The following is a 14,771-nucleotide window of genomic DNA, read 5'->3' on the forward strand; positions in this document are numbered from 1 at the left end:
TAATTAGAAATTATCCTCCGCCTCCATAATGCACCTCAGCTATACCGAAGAGTTTCAGGGTATGACCTCTGTGACTTGGGAACAAACCCCAGCTTTCGGTCTCAACCACGCGCTCCTACCCCAGCTTCACCATCCTGCCACCCTGTTGGCTCTTGTTGCTTTTGTTCAGTCGCTCATTCGTGTCTGACTCTTTGCGACCCCATGGACTGCAGCACACCAGGCCTCCCTGTCCTTCACCAACTCCCGGAGCTTACTCAAACTCATGTCCATCGAGTCGGTGATGCCATCCAACTCTCTCTTCCTCTGTTGTCCCCTTCTCCTCCTGCTTTCAATCTTTCCCAGCATCAGGGTCTTTTCAAATGAGTCAGCTCTTCTCATCATGTGGCCAAAGTATTGGAGCTTCAGCTTCAGCATCAGTCCTTCCAGTGAATATTCAGGATTGATTTCCTTTAGGATGGACTGGTTTAATCTCCTTGCAGTCCACCGGGCCTCTGAGGAGTCTTCTCCAACACCACAGTTAAAAAGCATCCATTCTTCAGCTCTCAGTCTTCTTTATGGTCCAACTCTCACATCCATACATGACTACTGGAAACACCATAGCTTTGACTATATGGACCTTTGCTGTTATCCTCATGAAAAGGCTGACCTGCAGGGCAAAGCTGCCCTCTGCCAGGTGAATGCTAATGCCACCCTCCCCCTACCATGGTGGCCTCATGGGGGACTCTGCTCTCATCTTTAATCCTCCTTCTAATGCACAGATATATGCTCTTTCTCATTACCCAACAACAGAGTTGAAATTAAACTATGGCTTTTAATGGAATTTATTAAAATGTGGGGGTTCTGTAAAGAGGTACAGCATAGAGAATAGTTTATAATCACATGGACCCAGGCCTGCCCTACAGTCCATTACTACCAGGTCAGCTTCTGCCTGGCCACTGTCCACATGTAGCCAATGAAGCCAATTCCCTCCTCTACCTCTTCAGCAAATATATCTTGAATGTCTGTAATGTTCCAGGTACTGTCATAAACACGGAAGATTAGTGGAGACTAAAGCAGACATGGTGCAACCCTCATGGAGTTTAAAGTCTAGAACTGAAACAAATGAACTAAACTGAACAGATGATGACATAATCAAATGTTACTAGTTACAAAATGTCCTAAGTGCTATAAAGCAAAAATTGTGGGATGCCCTGTAAAGTCTGATTGAGGGAGCTAATTGTCCAATGAAGCTACTTTGAGCAATTGATATTTACCTTGGGATTGAAGGCTGGGAGAGAATTAGCCCAGTGGAGAGCTGGGCAGAGAATATCTCCAGCCCCTAGGCAGCAGTGACTGCAGGTGTGAAGGATCTGTTGGAGAAAGGAGCTAGGGATGACCAGTGGCACTCAAATGAAGGGAGTAGGGGCCGAGTGGTGCAAGTTGAGACTGTCAGGGAGACAGAGAACCATCCCATGTAGGCACCTGAAGGTTGTGGTAAGGATTTGAGCTCTTATGCCAAGTGTAATCAATTGCGATGAAGGGTTTTGAGCAAGGGAGTGAATAGCATGTTTTGACACATAGTTTTAAAACATGTGGAGATTGAACAGAAGAGGGTTGAAAAGGCAGTCTGATAGCTAGTGACTTTCCCAATAGTGTAAGGAAGAAATGATGGTGGCCCAGACCATGAGGTTGGCAAAAGAAATAGAAGTGTCAGTCTCAAGATATCTTTAGAATTCAACCAATGGAATCTAATGTTAGATTACATAGGGGATTAGGAGAGAGGGGACTCAAGGTAGAGGGGGTCAAAGAAGGCTTCCAGTTAGTTGATTTGGGCAGCTTGGCATGTGAGCTGATATCTGGGCACTGATAAGAGAAGCAGACAATAATCTGTATGTCTTCCAAAGTCTAAGTTCAGTCAGTTCAGTTCAGTTGCTCAGTCGTGTCCGACTCTTTGTGACCCCATGAACCTCAGCACGCCAGGCCTCCCTGTCCATCACCAACTCCTGGAGTCCACCCAAACCCATGTCCATTGAGTCAGTGATGCCATCCAACCATCTCATCCCCTGTCGTCCCCTTCTCCTCCTGCCTTCAATCTTTCCCAGCATCAGGGTCTTTTCAAATGAGTCAGCTCTTCGCATCAGGTGGCCAAAGTATTGGAGTTTCAGCTTTAACATCAGTCCTTTCAATGAACACCCAGGACTGATCTCCTTTAGGATGGACTGGTTGGATCTCCTTGCAGTCCAAAGGACTCTCAAGAGTCTTCTCCAACACCACAGTTCAAAAGCCATCAATTCTTCGGCACTCAGCTTTCTTTATAGTCCAACTCTCACATCCATACATGACCACTGGAAAAACCATAGCCTTGACTAGACGGACCTTTGTTGACAAAGCAATGTCTCTGATTTTTAATATTGCTTGACCTTAAATATTCCACCTTAGAAGCATCAACAACCTCAGTTTAAACCCTATTCAATTCGTTTTTTAAAACTTCCAACCTGATGATCCAGTCTCACCTATGAGCACCCATTACATCAGTTTAACAAATTATTAATTCTATGTTGGGCTTCCTCTTTAAGCAATTACCAGTATATACAAGTAATAAATCTTATCCATTCATTTGTTCATTCATTTAATCAAGAGAGAAATAGTTTAGCATAGTGACTGAGAGCAGGGCCTCTAGGTTGAAATCCCACCTCTGCCACTTAGTAGTAAAGGGGCTTTGGACAACTTCCTTAAAGTCTAGAACTGAAACGAACAGATGTTATTAGTTATAGAATTAGTTATTAGTTTATAAATTAGTTACAAAATGTCAAATGTTATTAGTTATAAAATGTCATAAGTGCTATAAATCCAAAATTGTCAGGTGCCATATGAAGTCTGATTGAGGGAGCTAATTTGAACTGGGGAAGTCAAGTGACTATTTAATACTCTCAGCAATATAATCACTGTTTCCTTATCTGTGAAGTGAAGATAACTCTAGTATCTACCTCAGAGAGCTATCCTAAGGCATAAGTGAATTAATTGTATGTATTTTTCAAACAGTTTGACACAGTATTAGTACACAGATGGTATTAAAAGTTGCCATTGCTCTTCATTAATTCAAGTTTTACTGAAAACTTCTCACTGTTCTATGCTGCTTGGCAAAGTAGAAATCCAGGCAAAAACTTTTGTTTCTTCTAATCAGGCAGATTTGATGTCAAGCCTTTGTTCTCTTACTTAACTAACCTCTCTGAACTCGTTTTCTTACCTGAGGGCAATAATACCCACCTTGAGTGGTTATTATGAGGATGAAATCAGAAATCTGTGTAGGGCCCGTATCTAGTGGATGCCCAGTGAACATTAGTTTCCTTCCCTGCTGAAAAGAACTTTCCCCACCTAATTTAAATTGTGCATCTCCACCCTCTGCCCCTAAAGAAACTCCAGTGGGAAGAAGATAATTTTGAACCCTTTATAGGCTTACTGTTCATGAATGAAGTTCATTTATTTTTCTTTTGTCAAAAACTACACTTTCTTGCCCTTTTCAGCAATTGATGGGAATGTGAATGTGGACATCTAACATCCCTAAGGGAATGGTCCACAATGATTCTAATTGGTCCCCTAAGCTTCATGTTTTCCACTGCTGTCAGACCTTTTCCCAAGACCATAACCCACTTCCTCTTCCTGCACCACTACCACCTTGAGCAATCAAAGTAAGAAAACACGGACTCCAGCCCACAGAAAACACTGTTGGTTGTCCTGGAAAGCCCAGTTTGCCAGGGTCTTTATTTTCAAAGCTGACTACTTGGTTTTCTCTGGCACAACGGTGCTGGTGGCATTTTGCTTCAGACGCCTGTCCCTCCTGCCTGTGGTCCTTGCGGTGGCCTTGCCCTGGGTTGTTAGTACCCTTCTCTCTCTGGACTGCATGAGCCCTTTGCATCTTGATATAAAGTTGCCTAAGGTGGTATGTTTGCTTCAAGACCAGTTGCATCTCAAGACTTGTTTCCAATGTAGAGTGAAAACTTTGTCTTGTTCCAGGGTATGGAAAATTTTCACCCACAGATTCCTGAAGAAGTGTCCTTTCCCTCAGTCCCTGGAACCTCACTTATTCTACACTATGGCTGGCCCTAAGTTGATGATTTACTACAAAGACTTTCCTGCCAATAGGCTTTTAGGGGACTATTGGGGTAATATAGACTATCCATGAAGATAAAGACTAATGCATGTGACTATCAACAGCAAAAGAAAAACAAGACTAACAGGGTGTCTTTGGATTTCAGGGAACAGATCCGTCAAGGGCTAGAAGAACTCCAGAAGGTTCTGCCAGGAGGAGACACTTACATGCATGAAGGATTTGAAAGGGTAACTTTAAAAAGAGTTGTTGTTGTTTTTTTTAAAAGAGTTTTAAACTCCAAATATAGATTGTTATATAGAAACATCAACACAGGGATGGCTGATGAGATGAGACACATGTTTTAACAGAACTGAGCCACACTCGATGGCAGGAGTAAAAAAATTTCCCATAAGTGTGTACCCAATAACTCCATCCAAAAGAGCTGAGTAAATGAAATTCCTTCCTCCTTCCCTGACACTGGATGAAGAATCTCAGCTAATGCTTAGCTGATGCTCATGAATCATGCCACACACAAGTCCTCTCTATTCCCAGGGTAACCTTTGCTATATATTTCTTCAGAGGTTGAGACAGAATTTCATCATTTCAGTCTAAAAGAAAAACAAGTTCCAGTCTATTAGAAGTAAGATATTGATCCAAGATAACTTTAGATGAATGTCATCCATTGATATTTGAGTGAAACCTGGGTGAATTACATAAAGAATCAAGACTGACCCAGGACTGTGGATCCAACATCAGAGACCACTACCCACTATGGCATTTATAGTAGCAAAGAGTAGATATGTCTAATGACTTTTTCATGTGTTTTTCAGGCCAGTGAGCAGATTTATTATGAAAACAGTCAAGGTAAGACTATATTCTGAATTACCATTATGATTAACTTTTTTTCTGTGTTTCCTTCTGAAAAATTACCTCAGTAATTTCCTGTTTCAAAAGACACATATGATATTGCTTCAGATCCTTGAACACACACTTCATCACAGAGAAGGAACACATAGAAAGATGGCATGTACCAGGTCAAATTCTACTGCTCTGATGATTCCCAAAAAAGTTATATAAAAGTAATTAAGATCTCATTATGGGCCACAGTCTGAAATGCTCATGACCAATTTTGCATGTTGAATTCATCAAGTTAATAAATACTTGGATGAGTTAGTGAAGTCTTGGATTTTTATGTCAAATTTAATTTTCTTGTCCTTCTCTGAGCTCCAAGCCTCTTCATCATCATGATTGGATATGATTTTAGATTAAGATACCAGTTTGGCTTAATCGTTCCTTCATTTAAATGGGGAAAGGGCATGAAATGCACTTGCTAGTGTGCTTAGCACATAGAAATAATATTTGTTATTATTTTAGTCAATATACTATTCCTACCCTGTCTTTCATGGGTAACATTTCTCTATCTGAGGCAAATCTCCAAAAAGAGAGTCAGCACTACAGTAGGGACTTTTCTCCCAGACCTGCAGAGGTGTGCACTTCCTATTTTACTCTAAACTGCAACAAATAAGACAGACCCAGTATCTATAGCAACACCTGTTAATACAAAGACATCATCAGCAATGGTGGCTCAGATGGTAAAGAGTCTGCCTACAGCGTGAGACACCTGGGTTGGATCCCTGGGTAGGGAAGATCCCCTGGAGAAGGGAACGGCCACCCACTCCAGTATTCTTGCCTGGAGAATTCCATGGACAGAGAAGCCTGGTGGGCTACAGTCTATAGGGTTGCAAAGAGTTGGACACCACTGAACAACTAACAAACAATGTTACTAGAAGTTTCTAAATCACTGACAGAATTCTAGTAAGTTCTGACACCTGCTGTAATACTTCTAGTCAACTTGTGAATCATGATGACTGTTACTGTTTGCCAAACTCTTGAAGGTGTGCACATGCAGTCAAGGACAGCATGTGAGAAGGACATCTGGATGGCCCGGGTGGTCAAGTTTGCCCGCAGGTCTTGGCAAGAGTCAGGTGAACTGTTCCTAGGAAATAGTCATGTGTGAGTCCCTGTAGCTACCCCCAGCTATCAGTCCAGTGACCAATTTACCAGGTATGGTCTTTTTTAAAGACAAGACTTAGCAACCCAGAAATAAAACATGTTCCCCCTTAGAGTCTGTCCCACATTCTTCTTCACGCTGGAGCTACTTGCAGTCTCAAAAGAAAAGCTGATTCTCACAATACTGAATCTCAGATGGTGCAGCTTCAAAGAGATGGACTCCCAGGGCTGAGGGGATTTTCTCGGTGTGGCAGGATGAACTGAGTGGGTCTGTGTTGTTTGACCAGGATACAGGACAGCCAGCGTCATCATTGCTCTGACTGATGGAGAACTCCATGAGGACCTCTTCTTCTATTCAGAGAGGGAGGTAAGAGACAGCCTGGCCTGTGTCTGACATAGAAACGGGGCTTCTTCCTTCTGAAATGGGCTGCAGTCTCTCTACTTGGGCAAAATGATAGATTTTCTTTGTAAAATCCCCAGATAAAATAGAGTCCCATATGTGAAAAATAATAACAGTTTATTTTTAAAGTGAATCCACATGTCTCACACATGGTGGGTATTTTTCCCTTTTACAAAATATTTGCATATTACTTTGGGGGATAAAATATATCTGTCATGCCTTTCTTTATTGAAAGCAGTTTTGAAATACTATGTATCATTTTTCAACAAATCCATCGGTACTATTTTTCTTTCATTTCTACTAAAAACAGGAGGGGAAAGAATTACTTGAAATATGTAAGAGCCAATTTTGTCAAAATGTATTAATCACTGAAATTCTTACTAAGAGTCAAAGCTGAATATTAACTGATGACAAAGTAAATTGCAAGCTCTCCTTCAATATTCCTTTTTTCCTTTTCTTTATGCTCTTGAAAAGTGGTCCCCAAAGCAATTAAAGGAATTCTTTTGAAATGAAGCTTTCAATTTGTGTAAAGAGATTCAGAAAAAGAGGTTTGTCTAGGACATGAAAGTGATGTTTATATTTAGGAAATTCTTTCCTTTCAAATGTCACATTCGAGCTATATGTATAAGTCACCCAAAGAAACCAGTTCACCATAGAAATGTATTGAAGCCTCATTAGTGACAAAGGCTCATTCAGGACAAGCTCAAAAGAAACACAATAAGAAGAAACACAGGCAGGGAGGAAGGGAGATGCCAGCCTCTTGATGAGAAATCAGAGCATTACCCTTGCCTGAAGCTCTTGAATACTATTTAATTTAAATTCAGCCTTCTCCACAAGCCGGAAGTATATATTCATTCATTCATTCATCCACTCGCTATTTACTTAGAGTTTGACCCGTATGGGCACTTTGCTGGACTAGAGAAACATTGGTGAGTAAGACACAGTTGCTGCACTCAAGGACTTTACCATGTAATACATTCAACTTTTTGAAGCCTCTGTTGGCAAAGGGCATGAGGATATTAAGTAGGCAAACACACTACTGTCCCCCATCCCTAACTTGTACAAAATTCTCAATGGGCAGACACATGAGTAAATTATGACAGATGCTCCTTGAGCATCTGGGAAACAATATATTCCTATATGAATATATATTCCTATATAGAAATTCCTAACTTTAGAAAAAGTTGAAACTAACTATATAATAGGAACACAAAATGGTTTATCTAGATGCAAAGTAGCAATCAAAGTAAAAACCCTAATAAGGAAATAAGTGACTATAAAATAAATGATAAGTGACAGGCTTAAAATAGGGATTAGTAGAAAAGAATTTTAGGTATGGCACATGCAAACTTAGAAAAATATTTGGAGTGCCACTGCCAATAGGAAGAGGGTGTCTGAAACAGAAAGATAAAGTTCAAGATACAGAAAGAAAATGAACCTTTCCATTTTTGATAATTCTATATAAAGCCCTGCTAGAGGAGAAATGTCATATAGAAGTTGCTGCAGATAAGGCTGGGGCTAGACTATATCTAAAAGTTAATTTTATCCTGAAAGCAGCAAGAAATATTTCTAACTTGAAGGTAAAAAGATGTATGTTTCTGTCCCTTCTAAAATGCAGGATTAATCATAAGTGGGTTGGAGTAGTAAGAGAGGGGGATAAAAGGACACCATTGAAATCAATATGCATATATTGGGCACCTATTATATGTTTCCTATCAAGTATTTATTAATTTCCTACTGTATTGACATATACCAAGGAATTACAAATTTTGTTTTCTATTCTGAAACAAACAACCTAGAAAACCTGGAAGAGTCTTTAATAAATCAAATATTAAAACCAAGCCAAAATCTGTATATTATTCATTATGTTGCCCTCTCAACACTTAATTGTAGAGAAGGTCATAGGTTCACCCACTCAAATATGGACTGCAATTCCCATACCATTGACTCTGTGTCTTTGGGAATAAAAAAACCCTTATTCACAAAGGTGCTGACATTGATGCACATCTGTATTGTTCTAGGCCTCATGTGAGGAGCTCTGCATATGTTATCTCATTTAATCCCCCAAACACTTCACAGAGCTAAGTCAAGCATCAAACACAGGTATATCAGGTTCCAAAGATCACAACCTTGCTGTCAGAGCATGATGCCATTACAAAGGAAGAACCTATGTCAATAAAAATCCATCAGAGGAACAGAAAAGATAATTTCCCCAGAAAAGAATATTTCCCCAGAATATTTAATATGACTTAGCTTACAGTTTCCTTTTCCTCCCTTCGTCATTCAGTTTCTCATCAAGACTCTACTTCTGTGGATCTTTCTCAACACTTCCCATTAGACTAATCACTCCCTTTGCATCTACCATATTGAATTAGAATGTGATGTTCACTGGAGTATTGACTCTTCAGGTACAGGGACTGCCCTCTCCGTTATGGTACCTGGCACACAGTAGATGCTCAATAAATACCTGGTTATTGCAATTAGTCTAGCTGATCCAAAAGGACTACATTTGCCACTGCTTCTCACTCTAATGTCATTGTTTCATTGGCCCAGGCGAACAGATCCCGAGATCTGGGTGCAATCGTTTACTGTGTGGGCGTGAAGGATTTCAATGAAACACAGGTATGAACATAGATTTCTTCATGCTTGGGAGCATATTAAGCTTGTGAATGATAGAAAACATATGCATTTGGTGGGGAGGGTGCATCAGCAGCGTAAATACCCTTTAGATAGATGATTTTTCCAAGAATGCTAATCAGGAAGGGAGTCATTGGATGTGTGAGGGATGTGAACTCATTTGCAAATACACTTGAGGGTCTTCAACACAGAGCATCTAGGCAGCATCCTTCCTAGTTGACTTTTGGTAGATATTAAATTGCCAAGAAGTCAAAACAGATTGAAATTAACTTGGAAACAGATTGGTTTTTTAAAATTTATTTTGACAAATCTGATTTTCTTATTTAAATGGCAAACATCCCTTTTATCTCATTAAAAACACAATGCATTTTCAATACCCCCTCCCATAAATGGAAATAATTGGCCAGTGGGCAGAAAAATATGTCCAGGTATATATAAGCAAATTGTGAAAATGTGTTAGCAACCTAAAGGGATGTTCTTCATAATTTATTTTTGTTTTGATAACATGGACAATGCTCATGATATGTTGCTAAATGAATAAAATAAGGTAACAAAAACTGTTTTGGGAATAGTACAAATCCACTTTTTAAAATAAAATATGATATTTGTATGGAAAAAGTATAAATAACTATATATATCAAATTAACAATAATAGATGAAGGATGAATGGACGAATGGGTAGATAGATGAATTATATGAACTTTTTTTAACACATGAATTATATGAACTTTTTTTTTTAACACTCCTGGGTTTTTTGAAATTTCCCAATGATTGTGTGATCCTTTTGCAATCAGTAAAAATCCTGGAACTGACTCTAACTGTGGCAGTCTCAGCACTAGACAGAAATTTGGGAGGAGAAAAGCTCACATATCAGTTTCTCCTTTCTTCAGTCCTCTGCTCCATCAAGCAGGAGCAGCCAAACCAGTCTTAAGGGTTCTTCCCTCAATGAGCAGCTTGGGTCTAAGATAAGGGTCCCCATTCATTGACCTCACCCAACACCAAAGCTTGAATTTATTTTTAAAGTTGCACTGAAAGGAAACCTGAGTCTGTTTGATTCAAATACAGTTGCCAATAGAAATGTGGTTGAATGGGAGAAAAATGAGCCAATGGCCTGCCCCCAAATCCATAAATACATCAACCCAGGCCAAGTGTTCATCTCGCTTCGCAATCTTACCCCTGCTCCCATGGAGACAAGCATTAAAACAAACGTAAAAGCTGGAGCCGGCTCTCCGGACCCGCTCCAGAAGGGCGGCTGGTAAGCTCATTATGACTGAGGGCGTTGCAGTGAGGCCCCTGAGCCCAGGCAAGCCCTTCGGTTCCTCCGGGTTCTAAATGAGATGGAGCCCCCTGGACCCAGAGGCTTTTCCCGGTTCTCCGTGTCCGAACCTTACACGTCTCGGTGTGTGTTTGTGTTTGCTGTGTTCTCAGCTGGCCCGGATTGCGGACAGTAAGGATCACGTGTTTCCGGTAAATGACGGCTTTCAGGCCCTGCAAGGCATCATCCACTCAGTGAGTAGAGCAGCCTCCTCTGGGACTGAATACTCCGGCCCTTCCGGCCCCCTGATCTGCTGCCCCGTGCCCCCATCGCCTCTCGCTGAGGCTGGTGGTCTTGTTCTTGAGACACACGCCTTTGTATATCTTTGTGTCTGCTGTGTTCCCACTTCTCCCTCCTGCCTTTCACACGGGTTTCTATTCTTCTGTGCCAATTCTTCACCCTACAGTGGAAAACTAAAAATGGAAGGGAGTCCTGCTCTGGCAGTGAGCCGGACTTCAGGCAGTTCTCACACTGGAAGCACTGTGGCCCATTGCTGTGCTCCTGAGTGACCTCAACTTTCCCAATCATGACTGACTGCAGCCTCCCTTCAGACCACTGCAGGCTCAACCCCTATCATTTGCTCCTCAGAGGTACTTTCCACCAGTGGTTTTCTACCATGGCTGCCCGTTGATGATTATCTGAACAGGAGTTTTAAGATCTTCCCTGGGTGATTTTAAAAGGTTTCTTTTTTTAATACTGAACTTTTATTTATTTAATGAATGAAACTTACCTGGAGTCACAACATAGGTTCTTGTTTCTCTGATTTTCCATGGCTCATTTGTTTGTTTGTTTTTTAAATATATATAGTTGATTTATAATGTTGTGTTAGTTTCAGGTATATATACAGCAAAGTGATTCAGTTACACACACACACATGCACATATTCTTTTTCAGATTCTCAGATTCTGTTCTCTTATATGTTATTACAAGATATTAAATATTGTCCCCTATGCTATACAGTAGGTCCTTGTTGGTTATCTGTTGTATATATAGTAGTATATATATGTTAATCCCAAGCTCCTAATTTATAGCTCCCCTACTTTCCCTTTTGGTAACCATAAATTTGTTTTCTATGTCTGTGGGTCTATTTTTGTTTTGTAAATAAGTTCATTTGTATCATTTCTTTAGATTTCACATTTAAGTAATATCATCTATTTGTCTTTTGTCTGGCTTACTTCACTTAGCATGATAATCTCTAGGTCCATCCATGTTGCTGCAAGTAGAATTGTTTCTTTTTCATAGCTGAGTAATAGTTCAACCTTACTGTAAAATATGAAGGTTTCCATGTTCCCCAGGGTTTGCACAGTCACCAGCCCTCTTTTCCATCCTAACCTGTTTTTTTTTTTTTTTTTTTAAAATCATCCCTTTCCTATCAGTGAACATGACCTGGCTTCCTGGATTTCTTTTCTACCGTCCATCCCCTAGCTAGACCCTTGGTCCAGTAGAATGCTGGAGAATGCTGATCTTTGAAGCTTCAGCCAAAAGGCCTGTATGTGTGCTGCACCTGTAATAAAGTCCAGAGTTGCTAAAGTCTCCACCTTTAGGTCTGGGAACCAGGCAGACAGCCAGTGGTATCTGCAGTTGGAGTTCACCAGGCTTTAGACTTGGGGTCCAAGATGCAGATTCAGAGCTCAGAGGATCACTGTCCTTTTAAGATGTCAATGTGGTCTTAATCCAGGGGTTACTCCTCAGGAGTTCAGGATCTGTCCAACTCCTGCAGATTCACCTAGGAAGTCTCCAACGTGTTGTGCCTCATGCTCCCTCTCCCTCCCTCCAAGGTTTGCTAAGAACCCCAGTAGAGTGGAAAGGAGAGTGAGACATGTGAACTTTGAAGCTGATCAGTCCAGAGTTTAAAGGCTGGCCCAACAACTTATCATGTGTAGATCCTTGGATGAGGTATTTTCTTTCATTCCATATTTGTATAGGGGATTAATGATAAGACATACATTGTAGTCTTGTTTGAGGATTATAAGAGATAACACCAATAAAAATGCCTAATATTTTTTTCAAGCACATAATCAGTACTCAAGACATATGAATTATTTCCTCTTCCATGTCCCTTCACCACCACATGGGAAACCTTAGTGTCAGCTTCCTCCTGATCCTCTGAATTTCTTGAATATGCTTAATAATCATGTGGAGAATCTTGTCTGCACTACCCATTCCCAGGGTCTGTCCCCAAGAGCTTCTATCAGAATCAGTATGAGATGGAGCCTGTGAACCTGCATCTTTTAAATCTGCACTTTTTAGTCAGTGCCCCAGATGTTGTACATTCAGAATACTGATATGTGTGATCTTACATTTCCAGAACTGTGAAAAAATAATTCCAGCCAGAGTTGAGAGCTCCTATCCTAAACGTGTACATATGACAGACGTCTTCTTTAAGATGTGATTGCAAGAAACAGAAACCCACTTAAACTACCTTAATCAGAAAGTGGAAATAATTGAAAGGATAGAAGATTATCAGTTCCAGTTATGGATCCCCAGGTGAGGGACCCCTGGGGTCCTGTAAATAACTTCTGAGGTCAGTATGGCACACTTGACAGTATAAACAACAAAAAATGTAATAACCAGGTAAAACAACACCCAAATAGTGATTTCTCCAGATGGTTAAAAACAGGATTCAGGCCTGATCATGAATCCTGTGGCAGCTCAGAGGTGAACTGTTCTGAAGAGGAGGCTTCATGAGAAGCTGAGCAGACCTGAATTCCTAAAAGACCAAGGACGGGTGATGGATAGCTCCAGAGAAGAGATGACATGACGTCATCCCAAAGAATGGAAAGGAGCAAACATATTTTGAGGACAGTAATCTGTCTGGGAGAGTTTGGGTAAAGGAGTCAGGAGTAATGAGAAATAAACTAAGACATTGGGTTGGAAGCAGATTGATGAGAGCCTGGAGGAATTTTAACTCCAACTTAGCGTAATCACTGAAGCATTTGAACATCTAACAAGTGATATTTAAGAAGAGAATCTGATAGCAGTGTCTCTACATGTAAAAAGGATACTGGGGGGCCCCAGAGGCAGGAGCCCAGTCGTGAGGCTACTGTAGAAGTCCTTTCTTCAGATGACTGGGTTCTAAACAGGGACAACTCTTACTTGCTCAAAGATTCTTATGAGTGGTATGCCACATCATTCAGGAATTGGTTCCTCCCCAACTAATCTGAGTATTTTTATCTGTATAAATTGTGTTGTCTGACTGTTTCAGCCTTAGCAACTTATTTAAGCTCAGCATGAGCTCCGATGTTTGTAAAGCTCTTCCTACCCCTCCAGTAGAAATCACTCCAAAGATGTTTAAGAAACTTGAGTAAAACTGTCTTCCAAAAAGGGAAAAAATAATTTGAGACTCCAAACTTTTAGCTGAATGATAGCATTCTTGTGAGTTTTTATCTGGGAGTTATGCTGGTGGTTTCCATCCTTCCAATACTTGAAACCCATGTTTATTGCAGTTGTTAATTCATTTGCTTGGACAGAAAAATGAGGACAAACACAGCACAGCTCATCTTTCTCAAGCCAGACAAAAACAATTATGGCCTGAAAGTTTACTGACTAATTTTAAGAAGTGGGTTCATTTCTCCTTCTGGATACTGAAAAGAAAACTCTTGTATCCCCTCTCCCCATCTGAAGAATCTTTTTCAGTTTGTTTCCATGGATGTTGTTTTGTGGCTAGTTATTTTCTCATAATAAAGTAGGACTGGGCTTAATTATCCAGAATAGGTGCAGAGCAGCTTTCAAAAGCTCAAATAGTTCATGAAGTTCTAGACCCACCATGACCTTCTTTTTTTATTGAGGCAGAGTTGATTTGCAATATTAGTTTCAGGTGTACAGCCTAATGATTCAATGTTTTTATAGATTATACTCTGTTTAAAGTTATTATAAAATACCAGCTAATTTCCTGTGTGGTACAATATATCCTTGTAGCTTATTTATTTTATACAGTGGTTTGTACCTCTTACTAGTGGCCTTGTTTTTAAATCCCCAATCAAGATGCATGGGCTAATATTTATTCATTCCTCTAATATGCATTGAAAACTTTTTATGGTAGACGCTGGCCATTTGGTTATATGTAAGCAGATAGAGACCCTATCCTGGTGGAGCTTATAATCTAGTGGGAAGATTATAAAAAAAAACTCAATAAATAAACATGTATAATTTAAATTATGATGCATGGTATATAGAAAGTAACATCCAACTGAGATTACAAGTAAAGTGGTTGGCAAAGAACTCAGGCTCCGTTGGAGAGATCGCCTCAGAGTGAAATGGAGTTGTTCATTGGAAAAGCGTGGATACAACATTCTTGGCAGAGCAGAACCCTAAGAAGGTGTATAACACAATTGAAGAAG

At 40.3% G+C, this 14,771-nt stretch overlaps 1 protein-coding gene across 1 annotated transcript in view; it reads left to right on the plus strand.

The window, feature by feature from the left end:
* ANTXR1 (ANTXR cell adhesion molecule 1) overlaps positions 1–14,771 on the plus strand; it is a 252,763-nt gene that overhangs the window by 49,809 nt on the left and 188,183 nt on the right. The window contains exons 4-8 of the mRNA XM_043468945.1: positions 4,236–4,317; positions 4,900–4,933; positions 6,367–6,446; positions 9,033–9,101; positions 10,545–10,625. Of these exons, the coding sequence (XP_043324880.1) occupies positions 4,236–4,317; positions 4,900–4,933; positions 6,367–6,446; positions 9,033–9,101; positions 10,545–10,625 (346 nt within the window). The remainder of the gene's footprint in view (positions 1–4,235; positions 4,318–4,899; positions 4,934–6,366; positions 6,447–9,032; positions 9,102–10,544; positions 10,626–14,771) is intronic.

Source organism: Cervus canadensis, chromosome 5 (genome assembly GCF_019320065.1).
Source record: "Cervus canadensis isolate Bull #8, Minnesota chromosome 5, ASM1932006v1, whole genome shotgun sequence".
NCBI lineage: Eukaryota > Metazoa > Chordata > Mammalia > Artiodactyla > Cervidae > Cervus > Cervus canadensis.